The 21,682-nt window shown below is 41.8% G+C and overlaps 1 protein-coding gene across 1 annotated transcript in view; it reads right to left on the bottom strand.

Moving 5' to 3' along the window:
- Positions 1–630: 630 nt before the first annotated feature.
- Positions 631–21,682, bottom strand: part of waplb (WAPL cohesin release factor b) — a 28,492-nt gene continuing 7,440 nt past the window's right edge. The window contains exons 4-20 of the mRNA XM_073489403.1: positions 20,203–20,612; positions 19,186–19,310; positions 12,478–12,573; positions 12,223–12,393; positions 11,745–11,881; positions 11,502–11,613; positions 10,850–11,095; positions 10,230–10,341; positions 10,044–10,141; positions 9,018–9,094; positions 6,099–6,235; positions 5,841–5,956; positions 5,312–5,485; positions 4,351–4,564; positions 4,157–4,245; positions 3,839–3,934; positions 631–3,281 (exon numbers count right to left, since the gene is read on the bottom strand). Of these exons, the coding sequence (XP_073345504.1) occupies positions 3,216–3,281; positions 3,839–3,934; positions 4,157–4,245; positions 4,351–4,564; positions 5,312–5,485; positions 5,841–5,956; positions 6,099–6,235; positions 9,018–9,094; positions 10,044–10,141; positions 10,230–10,341; positions 10,850–11,095; positions 11,502–11,613; positions 11,745–11,881; positions 12,223–12,393; positions 12,478–12,573; positions 19,186–19,310; positions 20,203–20,612 (2,476 nt within the window). The 3' untranslated portion in view covers positions 631–3,215. The remainder of the gene's footprint in view (positions 3,282–3,838; positions 3,935–4,156; positions 4,246–4,350; positions 4,565–5,311; positions 5,486–5,840; positions 5,957–6,098; positions 6,236–9,017; positions 9,095–10,043; positions 10,142–10,229; positions 10,342–10,849; positions 11,096–11,501; positions 11,614–11,744; positions 11,882–12,222; positions 12,394–12,477; positions 12,574–19,185; positions 19,311–20,202; positions 20,613–21,682) is intronic.

The following is a 21,682-nucleotide window of genomic DNA, read 5'->3' as shown; positions in this document are numbered from 1 at the left end:
AAAAACCGAGTGAACTTTTAAAAATGAGACTTTTCTATTTTTCTACAAGATTGTAATTATTTTCCTCCCGTTAAGACATTCTCACTTTGTAATGCAATGTTTCATTTTCCCTGAAACTGTAGTGTTCAAATGTATTTTGCCATAAATTTCTGATATTATATTATTATGCAACATATTGTGTTTTCCTTGTGATCACGGAGGCTGCAGGGAGTTTGTTTCTCTGCAAAAAGCAGCACAAGTTTTCCAAAATCTGAAGAAAAGTTCTAAACCAGATTTCATGTTTCCAAAACTTTTTTTCCTTTGAGAATTTATCATCAATTGTGGGAGTATAGAAAGAAAAGAAAGACGGCGCAGGAAGTACTGAAAGTAGCAATTTTTATTATTTTAAAATTATGTACAGGTAACCAAAGACATCAGTCTGCAAATTGGTACAAAGATCAAGTTTTCCTGCAGTTGGCTTGTTAAGAAGCTCTCTGTCTGTCTGTCCAAAACAACAACACGACTGGGAGAAAAGGCTTTAGAAAATGAAAAATAGAGTCAGATTCAGAAAAGTAGAGTCTACCGGTCTAAATTTAAATTTAACCCCCCACCCCCACCCCGAACCCCACCCACAGTCCCACCCCACCCTATTATACCCATCAGCCTCTCCTCCTACGTGAGGAAATTAATCTATGTACAAGAACTATGTACAAAAAGCTATTCCATTCATTCTTCCAGACGTCTGTGAATAAAGCTCTTGTAAACTTAACAAAAAAAAGGAGTGTGAGGGTTAAACTGTGTGTGTGTGTCTGAGTGTGTGTGTGTGTGTGTGTGGTAATGATCACAGAGGAACAAATACAAATGAACGGGATGAACATGCTTGATGACACACGTTTCAAACTTTAACAACTGATGAACTTCACAGAACTTGTCAGTAATAGAGAGAAAAATACAATTATGTCTTAATTTTCCAAATCTGAACATCAAATTGAAACAGAAAATTACATCTCTGTCCCACCTGGGATTATTTAAGAAAACACAAATTAAATAACTACAGCCTTCTGAGGTAACACAGAGAAACAAACACCCGTTTTTCTGCCCTGACAGCGAAAGACTTAAAGGATAAAGGAACAAAAAAAATGATTAATTCAAACAAAAGGCTTTAAAAATGGGATTTTGCTCAGACAAAGCTAATGAAAAAGATGTTTGGGGGAAAAAAGTCAAAAAACATCACAATACAACATGTTTTTGTTTTGGCAAACACCATCTTTTCTGTTCTCCGTTTGGAAAGTGAACCGTCGGGTCGGAAACGTTAAGTGCCATGAATTATTTTCCAAGTTTTTCATGTTAAAAAACCTTTTCCTTTACATAATTTCTCTGCGTTTCACCCCACCAGCTCGTCTTCAACACAGCCAACAAGAAAGCAAAGAAAGTTTGGTATCACTTCCTGATCAGGCAGCTTTTACACTTTACAGTAACTCCTGGCGTTTGAGCGTAATTCTGGAGGACAAACACTTGGATGGATCAAGGAAGGGAATTTTTGGACTGATCGATCTTTGACCATGCAGGAGAAAGACAAAAGAAACTGTCAATTTTTTGCAAATTTAAAATCTCCGACATCTGAATTCTCTTGGTGTTGCTGGAATTAATTCTGGGTAAAGAAAAGTCTTCCTGTAATGTGCTGGACAGATTAGATCTGACCTTGTCAAAGGGATCAGAGGATGATTTTTACATGAAGTCTGAATACAAACGGAGGACTTTGGGATTGGACAGCTACAGCTGAAGTCTCTCCGTCTAAAAACAACCAAACGGGAGGTAAAAAGTATCAGCTCGGTCGTTGAAAGCCTCTCTGCTGGTGGTTCAGTTCAAACAAAAGCAAAGCAGCTCGACTTCACCTCTCAGACTGGAGCGTATTGGCTGCCTTTGTGCTGTAATTGAAGGCTCTTCACCAGGCGGCCAGCGAAGACACGGGCGGTAAATTGAAGGACAGGTTCTGGTCCGGAGGGCTCAGGTCCTGCCGAGACACGAAGCTTTGATGCCGAGTGAGAGGGCGATCGATTTTTAAAAAGGAAAAACTTTCTACTTTTGGGGGTTTGGGCAGTCGTTTAAAGTTTCCAGAGAGTTTGAACAACCTCGAGGATCATTTTGTGTCGGTCTCAGGTGTGTTGTTCGGTGCTAACTGACAAGAGTGCTGGGCATGCTGGGAGAAGGACCCGTTTCGATAATGGCATGAGAAGAACAACCAATTTAAAATCAGCTGATTTGCTGAACAAGTTGAAGGGGGAAGAGCAGCTCTCGCCTTCAAAGAGAGAAAATTTATGGTTCTCTCCAGATCGAAAAACCCCTAAAAACAGACCAGGTGGGAGCGTTTTCAAGGCAATCCCACTTTAAGAGACCACCTAACTTCACAAAAGCTGCAATTCAGGGTCTGAATTTTTGCAGTTTCTGTGCTCTTGGGCCAGAAAAGATCAATACTTTTGATTTATCTACAGAGTCAAGAGTCAAGAGGTCAAAGTAGCAAAAAGAGAAGAAGAAGAACGCAGCGTGTAAAGCAATTATTTTGGTCAGTGGTTGTTTTTTTTCTAACCATTTGAGTTGTTTTGGCGATTATCAGCTCCAAAGGCAGAGCGCAGGGGTGCCAGGCTTTGATGACAGGCTGCAGAAAACGGCAGCTCCACTCCAATCTGTCAGTGATCGATGAGAAGGCCGGGTCTTACCCCGAGAGAGCCAAGTGAGCAGGAGAGAGGAGCTGAACTGTGAGGAAACTTCAAAGGAAATGTATCAAAAGCAAAAACTGAAATAAAACATCTTTCTGAGCAACTTTTATAAAACCAGGAACAATATCTAAATACTGACTCGGATTGTTAAATAAAAGTAAAATAAAATCTGATCACAGCTGGGGCGGGGGTGTCATACATCGTTAAGTCATTATAAAGTTCATCAAAGTCTATTAAGGGGAAAAGTGTTGGCTTTCCCACTGCTGGAACAAAAAAATAAACAGTGGAAAGCTCCTTTAACTGGAGGTTTGAGGAGGACGTCTGGTCCCGACACGGAGAGAAGAAGAAGAAGAAGAAGTCGACGAGAGAAACACGCCTGTTTCCAGCAGTGAACTTAACCAGAGGTGATGATGAAGATGCTGACGAAGATGAAGGAGATGGTTGCGGTGTGTGTGTGTGTGTGCGTGTGTGTGTGTGTGAGTGTGAGTGTGAGAGAGAGAGAGACAGACAGGTTTCTCTCTAGCAGTGCTCCAGATAGTCAATGATCCGGGAGATGGACTTCTGTCCTGTGGTGCCGACGTCACACTGCAGAGAGAGAGAGCAGAGGTCAGTTACCACACACACGTACACACACACGTACACACACACACACACACACACACACACAGAGCTTATTCATACACTCACTCTCACAATAAGGCAACTCTCTCACAAACTAATCTGTGTTGAGGACATGAGTTTGTAACATTCACTGATCATCTCATTGTCAACACTTAACTGATCATTTCACAAATTCATTCACTCATTAGCACGACTCAAGTCCTACATCACACCATAGGGCCGCACAATTAATCGTGAAATAACTGAAATCCCAAATGACTGAGTCCAATATCCAAATCACAAGAACTGCAATTATTTTATAAAGATAAAATGTGTCACAAAACAGTGTTTGAATGCAGTTCTGTCGTGCTGCAGAGACGCTTTTCTAACTAACTGTACAACTTTTTACATTGATCAATTTATAGTAAAGTGTGAACAGTGTAGCGCAGCAGGAAGCTCAGAGGTGGTGACGTTGAAGTCATGCGATGGCGATGCAGTTCATTTATAGCCAAACATTAGATTTTTAACTTCTGGTGACTCACAGTGAGGTTCATGAAGTTGAGGAACTTTTTCAGCATTTCTGTCATGATGGAGAAATCTCCTTTTGGCAGGTTATCCCTCACAGTAGTCACATTCAACTGGTGGACAAAGACACAGTGAGAAAGAGAGAAAAGGATATACACAAAATAATTAAAATGAAGAATCAGAAAACTGAACATCTAATCAAAATGAGGTCTTGATTTGTTTATTATCTACAGCTGAAACTTTAAAATTCTGAGAGCAACTGTCATAAGTCCAAAACTAGCCTAACAGCAGTAAGTGTGTGTGTGTGTGTGTGTGTGTGTGTGTGTGTCACTCACCGGGCTCCCCTGACACAGGCAGCCCAGCAGCAGTGCTGTGTAGGAGGCCACGATGCTGTCCTCCATGTGCTTCCCTGCATGCTGCAGAGCTGAGAGGAAGAGGGAGATGATGATGAGGAGGAACAAACATTTTAGTAATTATGTTCTACGTCTCAAATCTTCACAGAACGTCTACATAAAGCCTGTGGTTGTACCTTTGTTGAGGTCCAGCTCCTCGTCCTCCTCGTCCTTCTCCTTCTTCTTGATGTCATCCTGTTTCTCTGTGGCGTTGTCATTAGCGACCCACTGGATCTCCCCGCCCGATTCCTGCCACTGCCCGCTCTGGTCCGCAGGCTTCGGCGTTTCCTTGATGAGGTCATCGGTCTGCGCCTCAGCCAGGATTGCGGCTCGCTCCCGCTGGAGGAACAGCTGAGGAGGAGGAAGAAGTTGGAAAAGTCAGTGTAGCAGGTCAGCAGGTAACTTCAACGACAAGCTCAAAACCCGACGTGTAGAATTCTTTAGCGATTACAGCATCTTTCAAACTATTGTGATGACCCAACATTTGGAGTTTTTTGATGGACGGATAGTTGTACTTGTTAAAGGAGCAACCGCTAGCTTCTGCTAACTGTAACATTAGCTGGCTTCAGCAAGTTAGCTTGATAAGCTGTGTAGCTAGCAGTCCTATTAGCTGACTCAGCTCAGGGGTGTAATGAACAGTGCTACTAGCTAATGTAAATGCCAGTCAGTATCCAGGGACTTGTCACAGATATTGATTGGCATTTACAGTAGCCAGTACAGAAAATGTTGATTAACTGTGCAGCCCTAACACTGTTGTATCCATTCTCTTCAGACTATTCCTCTCCTCTCTCATTTCTTAAATCGTGTTACTCTGTGTGTGTCATCAGGCTGCTGTTGACCTCACTGAAGTCAGTCTGGATAAGAGCATCAGCCAAATCTGATTACACAGGATGATTTGATTTAAATGAAGCTTTAATGGTGCTCATGGGAAACTGAGCTGCCACAGCAGCACAGAACACAACACAGAGGAGACAAACCGTGAGCACCGTGGATAACAACTATTAATTTACAGTAAAAACCTAAATGAGATCAGCCTGAAATACTTCTCACACAGCACACCTGCTGCGTAAATGACTCGCGTTGAGCCGGCACACACACCTGTACAAGTGCAGCGATGGCGCTCAGCGGGCCGTTGCTGGTGATGTCCTGGTGCTGAGGGCTCAGCAGGACGGTGGAGTTGCAGGGGCCCTGACCTCCCTCCATCTCCATCTCCATCAGGCAGTACTTGTTCCTGGCACTGTACTCCACCAGGTTGATGAGCAGGCCCAGACCCTGAACACCACACACACAGAAACACACGGTCAGTTATTAATCTAACACCTGTCACCTTGTATCTGTGGTTTTTCAATAAAGTTTCTGCCTTTTCACACATTTTTTCAGATATTCTTTCACAGATTGTGAGCACCTTTAAATTTCGAATGATGTCATACTCCAGCAGGAACTTCATGACCATATACTGTATGTCGTTATTATTTCCACACTGACTACAAATGACACCTGTAACGATGCACAAATGTTGATCTTTCAGGTCTGTTTGCTCATTTATTTGTATATTAACATATTTTTCCCAGAGTCAGTATTTTTGGATTAAACGCTCCAACAGTGTGTAAGCGTGTGTGATACTCACCAGTACTCGGATGTCGAACCTCTGCTCTTGTGGAAGATACTGAGGGACTTTGAGAACACAGTTCAGAGCCGTCTCTATTAAATCCTGCTGTTCTCCGGTCTTCGTACTGCCCCACTCTGCACACACACATGAAAATATATTATTATTATTATATGAGTACATACTGTGATCAAGCTAATGTCAGCTGTGAATAATTGAACAATCCACTCAAAATAAGGAACCTTTTTATTATGTGTGTGTGTGTGTGTGTGTGTTTACCGTTATCGTGCGTCAGGTTGAGCAGGACTCCTATAATGGCCCTCATGCAGTCCTCCACTGCCTTCCCCACCATGGCTCTGTCTGAGTTCAGCTCCCTGCTGTAACGCTGGATCATCGCCTCACACCTGTTCAGCGCCCTGACAGGGAGGAGAACAGCGGAGAGTCGAGGTTAAAAACAACTTTCTGCATCATAATGTTTCCAGTGTGTTTGGATCGAAGAGATGTTCGCCTCCAACATGAAAAACAAGATGGAGGATCTGAAGAACTTCTAAGATCTTTGATTCTGTTCACCACAGGCTCCCTCTGCCAGACTTTGGAGGGCAGCCCAACTGAATTAAATGTTGCTTACTGTTGTGTGTAGTTACAACATTTTAGTTGACCTCATACAACTTTCATCGTATATCTTTATGCCTTCATCACACACATATCTTCAGTTATAAGACCTGATGAAGGTTACGTAGACCAAAACATTATAAATAAATGTACCAGAACTAAGACAGACAGTGTGTGGGAGTTATTTATTTGTTTCATTTTATTCATCACATCTTTCTTGTCGATTCACCGACTTTGTCTAATCAGAAGAAAACATTAAAATAATTTTGTAGTCGCTCGTTCGTCACTAACGAAACACTGGATTTACATCCAGATGTCATCTGGATCCATCTCAACTTGACTCTCCTCTTTCCTTTTCTACTCCATCATAAAACAGAGCAGCATTCAGGGAAATATGTGTACACACACACACACACACACACACACACACACACACACACACACACACACACACACACACACACAGAAGCCGGCTGCAACAGCAGGACGGGTGAAGCAGGTCAGCCGCCTGATGTAAATAACTTGATTAAATCTAATGACGGCAGCGACTGAACAGAGAGCAGAAGCCAGAGTCTGAGCACCAGAACGCAGTGAGAGGAAGGAAATACAAGGAAATAGAAAAAGAAAAAGAGTTGTTCAAATGTAAGTTATAACTTCCTTTTAATGGACAGAAATGTGCATTATTTCCTGTTGTTTTCTGTCTGTTCTTCATGAGGTCCATTAGTGGTGGACAAAACTAATAAAATAAAACCCAAATTGCATCAGCCAGAATTATTCTTACAGATGAAAATGTTTGTCAATGACAAGGTTTGGCTCCCGCTTAGACGCAGATGAAGATAGCCAATAAGCAATAAGACTTTAGTGTGCGTGTGCGTGTGCGTGCGTGTGTTGCCTAAATGGGTGGTTGTTGTGGGATTATTGAATTAGTCCGGCAGCTGAAACAGTCAGAGAGGCAGAGGGGTGAGTTTGGGTTTAAACAATGAAGGCAACGTGTACGGTGACAAAGAGGAGAAAATGGAGGAGACAAAAGTGAAGTCAGACGAAAGACAAGGAGGGAAAAAATGGCAAAAGTTAGGGGGAAAAGAAGAGGAAATAATAGAGAGAAGACCTGAAGTGAATGGATACACAGCCTCAGTGTGTGTATGAGGGTGTGTAGAGTTTAGGTGACAGTGCTCGCTCGCTCACCCTGTGGTTTCGGGGGTTAATCGAGTTAGTGGAGAGGACAGCTGAATGCTCAGACTGAGGCCTGTGTCACCCACTGAAACAGCAGCTCTTTGTTGACCCATTTAGCCTTCATCCTCATCTTCACCCCACCACCACCACCCTCACCGCAGACCTTCACATGGGGACGAAGGTCCGGTCACACAGAGGGTGAAGGAGGAGGAGTGAGAAGGTGAAGTAATTCAGCACTACGCTGTATTTTTCGAGGCTGATATTTACAAATACGTCATCAACTCAAGTTGGTTCATACAATTTAGCGACCAAGATCTGTACCGAGTGGGACACTTCACTGTTGAATAATGAGCCTCCTGGTGGTTAAAATGCAATGAGACACTGCTTCAATACAGCAAGAGTTCAATTCTCCAGTTTGTAACAACAGAAATGACATTTTCCACATCAGATCATCATGTAGTTCCTACCTAAATTTAGACCACAAAATAAGAGTAACAGCACGCCATGTATACCCCAGACATCAACTGAAGACTAAACCGACTAAATGCCACTAAAAAAAAATACATGTCTTATCTATATACAAGTTCAGATCAAGACTTAATGGTCATTTATGATTTAATCTATAAAATAAACCATATTTGGCCAAAACTGACTGTATTAAATCAGATTCAACAAATACACTGAGACTGTATGTGCCTGAAACACTTGAGTGGAAAGACACACAAAAAAGAAGAGAGCAAGGTCAGGTCATTTCCACAGTGGATATGTGCGTACACACACACATACACACACACACACACACACACACACAGACATCTGCTGATGCTCTGCCAACGGCGAGGTCCTCAAGGTCAGAAGGCAAAGGCCACTGCTGTGACTGACAGGATGTCACGACCAGGAAATTAAACAACAAAACCCTGATAATAATACACATAATAACCATCAGGCATACAGAGTCAGAGTGACGCTCACTCTCTCTTACACACACACACACACACACACACACACACACACACACACACACACACACTTATATAGACACACAGTGTACAGCACAGTTGTAGAGCTGAGTCATTGTGGGTTTCTGAAGGCAGAAATGTATGTTTTTAAATTTGAATCTGTTGTCAGTATTCAGCGTCTATATATGTGAAAATGTGTTCAAATAATTCAGTGTTCTCAAGTATTTCCTTCAAAAGCCCTTTTGATGATCATGAGGCACTAAAATTCTCCAGTAAAAAGATGTGACAAGATGAAGAAAAGAGGAAAGAAAAGGAAGAAAATCTGCAGCATTACAGCTTCAAGACTACCTATCAATCAAACTGATTTTCAAAGTGTGTGTGTGTGTGTGTGTGTGTGTGTGTGTGTGTGTGTGTGTGTGTGTGTGTGTGTGTGTGTGTGTGTGTGTGTGCTCACTTTGCAGAGGAGATGATGAGTGACGAGTCTTTGTAGGCGATCAAGTAACTCTGGTTCTCCGGGTTGTGGACCGTCACCTGCATGCACACAAACAAAAGCAATGACTTCTTTTCTCCCAGAAGGAAGTTTATGTTCCACTAATGATTTCTAAACTGATTTCACTCCTTGGCATTTTTATGTAAACAGCACTTTTCAGTAAGCCTTAAAACCTTAAGATTATCACCAAGAAAAACACATTTACTTTTCATTTTGGGGAATAAGTAACATCAGATTTAATTTCTCTCTTGCTGGTCAGAAGTTATTTAGAGGGCTGGGTCTCTCCAGCAGGACTTTTTTTTTTTTTTTTTAATTGTGTTACTTCCTGCAAAAGTTTTGGAGTTTGTGTTGCTTGTGGCACTGGATACTTAAGGGGCCAAAAAATTGTACCTGGCCTGAAACAAACTGGTGATTTAACAAACTAAACCTAAATAAGAGATGAACCTCTTCTTTGAAAATCAAAAAGACCCCAACAGACCAAACAGGACCCAAATGCACCTGAACAGTCGACGTAATTCCAAAAGATTATAAAAGTTTTTTACACAGTTCATCTTACACTGGCAACTATAATTTCTTCTTTGTGTAAAGACAACCACAGAGATTAAGAGACAAACACACATCATTGTGCCTCCCAGCAAATAGACAGATGTCTGAACCTGTATTTCCACTGCTTGGTACGGCACAGCTCGACTCACTTGGAACTGTGGATACTACCTGATCACGACCTGATCACTACTGATCACTACCTGATCACTACCTGGTGGAGTGACAACACTGCAGATAACTGATTGGTCAGAGAGACACATCACTTGAATCGTCACTAGTGCAACACGAACATCCTGCAGACCGGCTGCAAATACTTCGCAAAAACAAAACAACACCGGGGTTTAGCTGCCAAGTTGCAGCCGTTCCTCTGTTTTAGTTGTCGATGAAAGGATCTCAGAAGGAAAGAATATTCTCCATTGTTCCTGTTTGTGTTGTCACACTTACACTCTCCAACACCCGTAGACACCTCTCAGCTCCCCACAGAGACGACACCAGCTTCTCCTTATCATCCTCCTGGTTTAAGTTATTAACACACTCCTTCACTGTGGAGAGAAAAAGAGAAAAATCATATTCATCATCATCATTTTCTTGTGTTATTTTGAGCCAATACAAATTCTTGACAATACGTACCTTTATCTACTATGTGGTCCAGTCCTCCCAGTAGCCGCAGTTCCTCTTTGAACCAGTCTCCCGCTCGCTTTGAAGTCAGGGACAGTAACGTCTCCATGGCTAAATGACCCGTCTGCAGAGAGAGAGGAGAGACAAAAGGAGTCAGCCTGAATCTAAACAGTCTGACGCATCAGGTCGAAAAGGTGACGTCTCAGCCCACGATGCACTGCAGCAGCCTCGCAGACTGTTTCCTGTACTTGTACAAGTTGGATGACTGTTGAACGCTGGTATAAAATGGCAGCTCTTGATTCTAAGAGACTGGCACCAAAACCTGATATTTACTGTAGATGTTTTAGATCATAAAAGATCTTCAGCTCAGAGGAGCTGCTCGAAATATCTTGACACATGTGGGTGGCTGTGACTCATCGTGACTGAAGAGCTGCTAAAAGAATATGATGAGTCAGAGGTTTTAGCGGAGAGGTGTAATCGTCTCAACACTGTTTCAAGGCTTTTCCACCCTGACATTTTCTGCAGGAAACACTGAGTGCATGGAATTAAAATGATCCAGTGTGTTGACTAAATACATGAAACTGAAGACTGACAGTGTAAGATTTAAATAGAGGAGGATCCTTTTTCTGTACCGTTATGTTCTGTAGGTCCAGGTGCTTGTTGTGCACAGTGTCACACAGCTTCCTGATCTTCTCCTTCACCTTGGCGATTTCCCTAGCGCTGAACTGAGGGGTGGAGTCTACCACAACCCCGCCCCCCTGGTCCTGGTCCAGCTCCAGCAGCCGGATCATCAGGTCCAGACAAGACCGGTCCAGATCCATGTTCAACCGGTCTCTACTGAGGATGTACATCAGAGACGCTGTGCACAGAGCCAGGTTCTGCAGAGAAGAAATTCATTTCAATAGAGTTGCATAAATCCAAAATAGAAGAAAATAAGAGTTTCTCAGACCAAATTCAGTTCTTCACTTTGATAGAATTTCAGAAATTTCTTATGGCTATGTCATTATATAATATAGATAATGCTGAATTTCCAGATGTCTGTAACATTTAAGGATGGAATTACGATGCCAGATGTCCTCTCACGCTCACTTAAATTCCAGCAGATGATATAATTTTCCAGTCTGTGCACATTTACTTTGTTAGAACGCCAGTACAGATGGCTTGTAAATGTTAACAGAAACATATTGGGGCTTCTGATCTTCTGAAACTGCTCATCCGTCATGCAATATAAAAGTTTCCTTCAAAGTGAAGGTGTGTGGTTTGTCTGTACAGACTGATCCTTACTGGGTGTTGTGGGGCATCGTTGAGTGTTTTGAAGACCTGAGCCACCTTCCCTCTGGCCCTGAGGTGCATCCTGAAGCTGGGCATGGCACAGCGCGTAGCCAGGCTGATCACACTGAAGAAACAACAGACACACACACAGCATCAGCAAACAGTGAGAAGTATATCTTGATATTTCTGTCATTTAACTACTTTAGACAAGCTTAATGTATAAAAGAAACAAATGTGATGCCAGCAGGTTCATACCTAAGGCAGCGTGTGTTGAGAGGCTGTCCAGTCTTCAGACCAGTAGCCAGATACTCAAAGTCATCAGTAAACTCCTGGTTCTCCCCAAACTCCACCACGTCATTGAAGTGCTTCACATGCTGGACGACTGTATACAGCTGGACAACGCAGGTGCAAGGGTGAATGAGTGTAATGTGTCCAGAAATACCCTTTTAAAACATTTTTCCTACTATTTCGATCACAGTTGGTGAGAGTGATGAAAAAAAAGACATGTAACAAAGGTCTGGCTGGATTTAAACCAGGTTTGCAGGTGTATTAAGTGGAATGAATCAAAATGCAATCAAACACTGCATTCAAGGATAAATCTGAATCAACCTCTTTGTCCACTAACTCAATGGTTTAGCAGATAAAAAAAAAAAAAAGGGGACATTTTCACAAGCCATATTAAGTATGAGGTGGAGTTATACAGATCTAGGATAAGTGAAAGATGTCTGTGTACCTCCTTGTGCTCCTTGCGGCATTTGAGTGCGGTGACCTGGTCCTGGTAGAGATCTGTTGGGATGGTGACACACTTGGTGACCTTGGGAGGAGGAGGAGGAGCCTTAAACACACCTTCGTCCTTCTGAGCGTCAGAGGGCTCCTTACTGGATCCTCCTGCTGTGGCTGGTGCCTGGAAAGATATAACATATATAAATAAATGATATCAAAGTGTTTTAAGCTGAGCCTTAATGTGTGTGTGTGTGTGTGTACTTACAGGAGCAGTCTGTGTTCGTGAGAAGAAAGGTGGAGGAGCCTCCTCCTCGCGCTCCAACGTCCAGTGTCTGGCGTTGTACACAGCTTTGGTTGGAGACTGCAACAAGAACACACACAGAAGCCAGAGACAACATCACTGACACTGGCAGCACAAATCTTGAGTAAGACAGAAACAACACAACATGTTTAAACTGGCTATGGAAAAGAAAAACACTGGTAGGTGATTTAAGAGTTTAATATGAAGCAATCGACTTGTAAAATTGGAATATGCTTTAACTTGTCTGCTGTTAGGCTCATTATGCAAATGAGCCATCAGAAGGTGTTATGCATTTGGTGTAATACTATTAAATACTTCTGAGAACAGTTGAAAACTTTATTTACTGCAAACGATGTGTCTTTTATTCAACAGTAGCTTCTTCTGCGATACCATGGGAATTATTTCATATCTTTGACCAGATGACTTCATGCATGGAATAAAAAAGGTCCAAATCACTGGTCCAACTGTGTTATAGGAGTGCAATGCTCGACCAGCGTGCTGCTTTTCAGAACGTGGCACCTACATTACCGAAAAATGCAATTGTGAGTGGCATTGCTGGAGGCAATTTCTCAAATTACATGCAGCTTTCTCTGGAGCCACAAAAGGCTTTATACTAATTTTTTAACATATGCAGTAGCACTCTGGAAACACACTTTTATGTGTACAATTGGTAGAATTACCCTTTAAGAACAATCACTGTCAGCCATAGTGTGTTCACTTAAACCTGTTAAACATGTTGTTAAAGCTGTTTAATTAATCAATTAATCATTTAATTGATAAAATCACAATATCCCAGAGCCCTAGCTGAGATATTCAGAAGTTGTTTTGTTTAACCGGCTCTTCAAAACCAACACATTTTTAGTATTTAGCTTTCAAATATAACACTGAAGAGAAAACTTGAACCTGTGAAATGTTTTTGTCCAGATTTGCATGAAAAAAGTTTTGTCCATATAACTGCAGACACTTCACACTGTGTTAAAAACATATCGTCTCCACAGATTTCTGTGGAATGATAAAACTACAACAAAAGTGTGTTTGTTATAATTGACTTGACTTGAATGAAAACATTGGAGATGACCAAAAAACAGAGAGGGAGTTTGTAGATATAAACAGATAAAGGAGGAAACAGAAGAGTGACGGAGAAAGAAGAAGGGAAACACGATAACTGGATGCACATTAAACTGGTGATAGTCCGCCAGCACTGATCAAACAGCAGGACACACACACACACACACACACACACACACACACACACACACACACACACACACACACACACACACACACACACACACACACACACACACACACACACACACACACACACACACACACACACACTTAAAACAAACGCATCCACCCCGCCCCAACACAACCATCCACCCTCATCTTTCATCCTTGGCTCGTCTCCTGTCCTCTCCATATATTTTTGCCAAACCTGTGGTTGGTGGTTGCTGGGGCATTCATAATGAAAAACAAAAGAGGGAAGGGCAGGACGGAGAGAAAGAGAAGAGAGGGAATTGGCTGTGGAGCAGAGGACTGAGGGAGGTGTGGGGGGGACTCTGCACCACAGGGTTAATAAGCAGAGACAAAAGAGGAGTTTGGGAATGAGCTTCGCTGTGCTGGAACATCAACACACCGAATTAAAGCCTCCTACAGTAATCTGAATGACACAGACGGACACCTACCCCACCCGCCCCGCCCACCTGCCGCTAAGCAGCATGGGAGAGATGAGAGAGAAGGAGGAAGGTGGGCGAGCGAGGCCGTGCTCCTGCTGTGGACTGTTTTGGCGTTAACAGCAAACTGCCTCCTCATTGGAGTCAACAGCACGAGCTCGGGAATGGGCAGTGAAATGACTTCTGTGGCTCTGGGAGAGTTTTAAAAAAGCCTGAGAAAACAACTCCCTGATGATGTCGTGGTGATGTCATCAGGGTATTGTGGTCTTAGAGAACACACAGTTACGACAGAAGGCCTGTGTGGAGTTTGAATAACGTGACCATTTGCAGCCAAAACCCATTTCACACTGGACAAAAAACCCAGTAACACCTGGCTTTTGTCTTCAATCGCAAAGGGTACAATCAACATTCAGTCCCATATTAAATGACTCTGCAGAAGTCACGGGTGTTTATCAGCTCCAGCTCCGATTGGCTGTGATGGAAAGATGACAGCCACGTGGACACGCTAATTTTCGCCCCTTCTCTGGCGCGATGCTATGACACAGACGTTGGCGCACAAGTAGTTTTCCATCCGTCTCCATTCAAGCAGCGCTCAAACATTGTTCAGTCTGCAACGAATGTGACACAAGAATATTAAACAGAAAGGCAACTCATCCACTGTTAGTGGGAAAGGTGTAAATTTAAAAAGCCCTAAATGTGATAGAGGCCCAACTCGGTCCAGTCAGTGACATGAAGCTTGTATAGGGCAATGATTGCTCTGTCTCTAATGGCCAAGTCAACACAAGTGTACAAGCAGGTGCAAAATTTCCCCTGGTTGGGCTAAAATTAGTTTAGTGCTGTAACAGACAGAGCTGTGAACCAAACCATTGGACTTTTTTGGTAATTCAAATGTGTCCACTTAAACAACAACATAGAGAGTATCGAAACTTTCAATTACCAAAAACTGACAGTGAATGCTTTTGCCTTTATCAGACACATTTTGATTTAAAACTTTTTGTATCTTCTAAGGCATGAATGCTCAACATGTGAGAAGATTTGCTTCCTTTGTTCATTTCAAAGAAAAGATGCAGGGATTATGTGATTATCTGTCAACTATTAAATTACTCAACAACTATTTTGATAATCAATGAGCAATTTTTTAAGGAAAAAGGTGTTAAATGTGAATATTTTCTGGTTTCTTTCCTCCTTTGTGACAGTAAACTGAATATCTTTGGGTTGTGAACAAAACAAGACATTTGAAGACATCATCATGGGCTTTAGGAAGCACTTAGACATTTTTTTTACCACTTTCTGACAATTTGTCGACCAAAAAACGAATTGATTAATCGACAATTAAAATAAAGGAAGGGAATATCTAGAAAACATGTTTTTATCTTTTCATCCATTATGAAATTAAAAAGTTAGATCTATGAACATGATGACATTTTTCCTGTTTCCTTGTGGGGTGACAAAAACACATTAATGGTACATCAGTGAAAAGAGTCGCTGTGGAGAGGGTCATTGTTATGGAAGTAATAACTGCTCGTCCCGTAAGAACTTTCTCCAAATAAACCCAACACCGTCTCCTAAATATGGATGAGTCTGTCTAGGCGCTGTCATTATGGTAACATCTAATATCTCCCAGCGTCCTCTGCAGAATAACCTAACAGCACTCTGGCTCCGCCGACACACAGTTTACTGTAATTGAGGCAGAGTTTTGATAACTCCTCTGTAGGCTGGTCACTTCCAAGGGCTATTGTTTATATAATGAGCCCATCTCTGCTCTCACTCTCAATTATGTTAACTGAAGATGGAGTGAGGGAGAGAAAGAAATAAGAACAAGGAGGAAGAGAGGGAGGGAGGTAAAGAATATTATTCATAGAGGTAAAGACGGAGTGGTCAAGAGAAAGTGATGGAAACAGAGAGGAGAGGACATTATTCAACTGAGAGGGAGGGAAGTTATTGTGAGAGTCAGGGCATGAAACTGGAGAATAGCAGAGAATGAGAGAGTACATTAAGTACATTATTATGTTCCTATGGGCAATGTGTCTGCTAATGCTCTAATAGCTGGTCTGCATCAGAGGAAATTAACTTTACATTTGGCCCTGCGAAAGTTCCCTTCAGGTGCTCAGAGAACTTTACAACAAAGTAATCTCTGCCTCTCTTCAGGCTTCTGACGACACAACAGAGACCATGAAGTCCACTTACAGGAGTGTTGTGGTTAGCTGAGGTACAGTTATTGCATGAAAAAATATCTTTGTGTTTTACAGAAAGTGGATGTACTGGAGTGACTGACTTTACTCTGAGATCCACACAGTTTCTTTGTTAATGTTATTATAAAATTCAGAGCGCCAACTATGTTTTCAGTGCTGCTTAGTGCGGTTAACTTTGACGTGGTTCATACTTGTTGTTAGCACGATTTTACACGATAATGCGTCTTGTCCAGTTCGCAGTTGCCAGTGAGTTCAGAAAATCTCAAAGTGCCTGATGTTCGCCCTCAATTCAATGCAAAATAGAGCTGTTGCAAAGTAACTTTACATCTTTATTGTCTAGCCGAGGCCAGAAAATTAACAATCAATAGAAGTTGGCTATAGTTTTTTGCAGGCAACAAACTCCTGATTAAGGTCCATCACTGCATCGATGCAAAATCCACCTCAACCACATCCTGATGCATCTTTGAACAGAAAGATTTCCACATCATTAATCAGCAAAAACCCTGAGCTGAGGTATCAGGAGAGCAGAACGTTCTGTTCAATCCTACCTTTGAGTAAAGCGTTATCAATCAGTGACTGTGTGGTTGTGTTACAGGCAGACAGGTACACAGGTATTTCTTTGTATCCTTAATAAAGCTGTTGATATGACCCTAAAAATCTCACTCACCTCTGCAACACTGTCATTGTCTCATTCTGCCTTCAGACAGCTTTGTCTGAAACATGCCTCACTATTATTTTTTTCTTATGCAACTTTTCTGTCAGTACTCCTCATATTGTAGAACATGTTTGTGTTTCAGGTGATGGATATTTTACATTTAGCTTTATAATGCTGCATATAATACTGTTTAGAGATATATAATGGTGGTTTAAGTATTGTTTTGTAAACTTGTCCAGCTATAAACTTTATACTTTATACTTTGATTCTATGAAAACCCTCTCAGCCAAAGACCATTTATATGCAAAATTATTATTTTCTTTCCTGCACAATAATGTGCTGGAGAAGAAAAATGTAAATAATATGCAACTGTAATATACTGCACACACCAGAGGCAGTGGATCGTATCGTATCTAAATCATGTTCTAGCTAATCCGAACACCCATCTATGGAACTAATTTAAATTAAGAAATGAGTCTTGCTAATTACAGCTACAATCATGCATCGCTTTTCACAACAAAGTTAATAAACGCTGCAAACTAAAAAGAACACATTAAACAAGCAGCTGTGATGAAGAGAGGCCTTGCAGAGCTCGTTAAGACAAACACAGCAAACTGTTCTGAGATCTAATTACCAACATTCCTGCAGCATAACGAGAGTAAAATCAAATTATCAGTCTGGTCCAATCCAAGTTTTTCACCTGATGTAAGGCTTAGACTGGAGACAGATTTATGCAGGAGTGTAATACAGCCTCAAGAAGCAAATGCTGACAATTCATATACTGTAAATATGAGTTACTCGAGACTTGGATTTCAGCTGGTCTGGATTGATGGCATTGATCGGTCTCTACTATAAAAAGGCACCGGGTTCTTCTGAAATCGACAGAGACTGATATCCAGTCTGAGAGCCGGGCAGCGACAGGCCATTAGCACGCTGATAAATAAAAGAGAAGCAGTTCAGAGATGTTCGAAGACGACTCAATCCCTCCCCTCATGCAGCCATGAATAAACCAGAACAGACTCCTCTGCTCTGCTCTGCCCACACACACACACACACACACACACACACAGTGCTGAGTCACACTGGGCGTAGGTGGACAGTCCGGTCCCCACAGGTACATCACATAGATCTCTTTGTGAAATGCTACAAGGGGACGTTTTACACTTGGGGATGAAAGATTTTTTTTTGATTTATTCTTCCTCGTCAAAACTGAAATGAAGCTTTGAGACTCATTTTGCTTCAGTCAGATGCCAGTGGTCAGATTCCAAGATTTTATCAAATTCAGCTGCAGCAGTAAATAAACTACAAGCTGTTATGATAGTAATAGATAGAAATACAGTCAATTTACAAACTAACCAACTGAATTTTTGATGACATTTTTAATATTGTCTTGTTTAAACTTTAAACCTGGGAAAATATTGAAAAACTGTATTGAGCCTTTTCTATATTTCTCGTACTTTGTCAACCAATTCCATGCAAAAGAACAAAACCAACAATGTTTTAGTAAACTACTCTGATTTCTCCAACTGGGGGAAATGGTACATTTGCTAAGGACTATTTTCAGAAGCGATTAATCGTCATTTGGTGTTCTAGTGAGTATTTGTGGCAGCCGGACGGTGTGTGTGGGATTGAGACAAAATAAACTAGAGTGTTAGTTAATGGTAATGAAGGAACATGTCACCTAGTGCAACCAATGTGTAAACATCCTTATTTAGATTATAATGCAAAATAAAAATGTGTTTGTATCAGCCGATGTATCGATAGCAGAATTTTTTACTCCCAAATATCAGTATCGGCCATAAAAATCAGGGATAGGTTGGGCTCTATTAGTTAGGATAAATAAAATAAAAAATAAATAAAAACTATGATATATTGTAAGCCTCATCCTTTACTTCATATGGTAAAATATGACAATATTGTGCAGAAAATCTTATCGTCTGTGTTTTGCTGTATGTTTTTCCTTCCTGGTTCACATATTCACAGAGGATCCAGGGATGGATTCTAGCAAGTGAAAAGTAACAAGTGCTTTTAAAACACAGTGTCAGAGGTTGTGACATGAAATATCAGGCAGCACTAAGCAGTCATCCATGCTGTGTGAACCTTGGTGTGACCTGACTGTGATGTGAGGGAACAGAGTGCTGATTCTCACCTTCTTGTGTGCGCTGAAGATCCTCCGGAAGGAGTCTGGGCTCTTCTCGGCCGGTTTACCCTTAGCCAGCCTCCTGGGAGCACTGGCCACCACTCTGAGGCCTTCCTCTGAGAAGTCCATGACGTCTGCAGACAGAACATACAGTCACCATCATGGTGATTATGATCTCACAAAAACATCTTTCCAGTGAGGGGGGGTGGTTTAGATGCAATGACCAGTGGGAGAAACAACGTTTGACAACAATGGCGGTTCATAGAGGTTAGCGTAGCTGCTAAACCGTCAGTAATATATACATCTCTCAACTGAGGTAAGATTTACCAACAGGCTCCACTGGTTATCTCCACTGGTTGATCTTATTGGTTGAAGTTAGCCAGTGGTAGATGGTGATAGACAGATGGTTCGTCCAATCACCTGACGAGTATTTTTTGAAAGTTCCTTCCCTTTTCTAAAAGGTTTCCAAGGACCGAGTTTGAGTCCGACCTGTGGCCCTTTGCTGCATGTCATCCCACCTCTTTCTCATCCCGTTTCCTGTCACCTCTCAATGCTGTCCCATCAATAAAGCCATGAAAAAGCCAAAAAATACATACAAAAAATACTATACTTCTTGTTTCAGATACTTCAGATCATGGAACTGATCTGAAATAAATGCAAATTTGTCTTTCATTAAGTTAGGGTTAGATGAGGAAGGAGACATGGTTTGTTAGTTGTTCGGGCGTCATGCTCTGTGTGTGTGTGTGTGGGTGGGTGGGGGAGATAGGTTCATAGTGCATATACTGGTATGGGGGTAAAAACAAAGCACGGCATGTTAGTGATGGTGTGGGTGCTCTGGTGTGTTTACATACCAACATTACACAAAAAAATGACCTTTAGTCTTCAATAGAATCTAGAAATGCAGCCTGGTTACATTAGTAGCCCTGTTACACAAAAAACTGTTCATTAAGTTACATTATCCTCTGTGTGTGTGTGTGTGTGTGTGTGTGTGTGTGTGTGTGTGTGTGTGTGTGTGTGTGTTTTAACCTGCTCGTATTCTGCTTTCCTGCCTCTCAGAGTACTTCTTGTTCTCCTTGGCTGCTGGCCTTTCCTGAAACTCTTGAATCTCTCGGATTTCCAGCCTCTCGAAGGGATCGGGCGGTTCATCGTCGTCATCGTCGTCGTCTGGTATTTCTTCCACTGCTGTAACCACCGGGGCTCCTTTAGCGGCGGCAGCCTTCTTGGCCCTCCTCCTCTCTTTAGAGCCGTCGTCATCATCGTCTTCCCCATCGCTGTCACTCATGTCATCAAAGCCGAAGTATTTGATCTTGTAACTGGATCCACCTTCTGTGTTGTCTGCGCTGCTGTCCTCCTGATGGGCGTCTGCGTCCTCAAAACCAAAAAGCTCCAGCTTACTGTCCTTCTTTGACTTGGTCTGGGTCTGCCTGGACCTGAGGCTAGGACAGGTACACATCAAGAAACATGTTTAAATGCAGTCATGGAAAAGACAAACTTTGTTCATGAATTTAAGAACTGAAGAATTAATTTTAAAATTAAGCACACAGATGGCATCCTGCAGAGTGTTTATACCTGTCAAGTGTATTTCTTAGTTTCATGCCTCAGTAGAATCTGTTCAACAGTAGCTGACATGAAAGTGCAACCTGCCAAATTTTAATTAATACTTTCACGAGACTTGTGCCTGTTGAGGAAACTAATCTATTAATTTCCAACCAAGTAATGAAAGCCAACTTAATTAAAATTTTGTTTCTTGCAGCATTTCAAAAACTTAAGAAGACATTCTGTCGGGGATAGTCTCACTTTGATGATGTGAGACTTCGGCTGTTTCACCCAAATAAAATTACTGGGCCTGTATTGTCCGCGGCAGAATGAGACCAAAATGAAACACTACTTTAACCTGGAACCTCTTGCCAATACGATGAAAATATGTTAACGATGAAAAATGCGTGAAATGAAAAAATCCATAAATACTTTTCACAGAATGATCAACTGTCCCCGTGCCTGTGAGCAGACACATACCTTCATACAAAACATGTTCACGCAATTTGCTTTACCAATTTTCCTCTTTTGACAATTTTTTTCAGTGACAGCATTCAGAGTATTTGTAGTATTTGGAGAGAAGTTGCGAAAGCAGAAAGTGAGCAACCTTGAATGTCTGTTGCTTTAAAACAATTAAGTGCCATCACTGCTCTGCCCAGAGTAGGATGAAATCCGTTTTTATCTGCCATGATGTTGACCACCTATTAATTTGAAATATCACTGAAATTACAATATGGCCAAGAGTGATATCAAAATTTCAGGACCTGCCGAAAGCCTCGTTTCCACATAGCTCCATGTGTGTACTGCGAGTCAACCTGCAACCCTTTCATTCCTATGAGAACCTGCGATCCGATGTGTTTGCAGGACTCCTTGCCTTTTTTCCAGTCCAGAATATGTCTCAAGTACTTCGAAAATGTTTAACTTCGGACAGACCGTATACACTGTGTGCCACAGGAAGTTAGCATAAAAA

This window comes from Pagrus major, chromosome 20, assembly GCF_040436345.1.
Source record: "Pagrus major chromosome 20, Pma_NU_1.0".
Classification (NCBI taxonomy): domain Eukaryota; kingdom Metazoa; phylum Chordata; class Actinopteri; order Spariformes; family Sparidae; genus Pagrus; species Pagrus major.
Note: the sequence above shows the minus strand (reverse complement) of the source record. Positions and strands in the feature narration are given on the sequence as shown.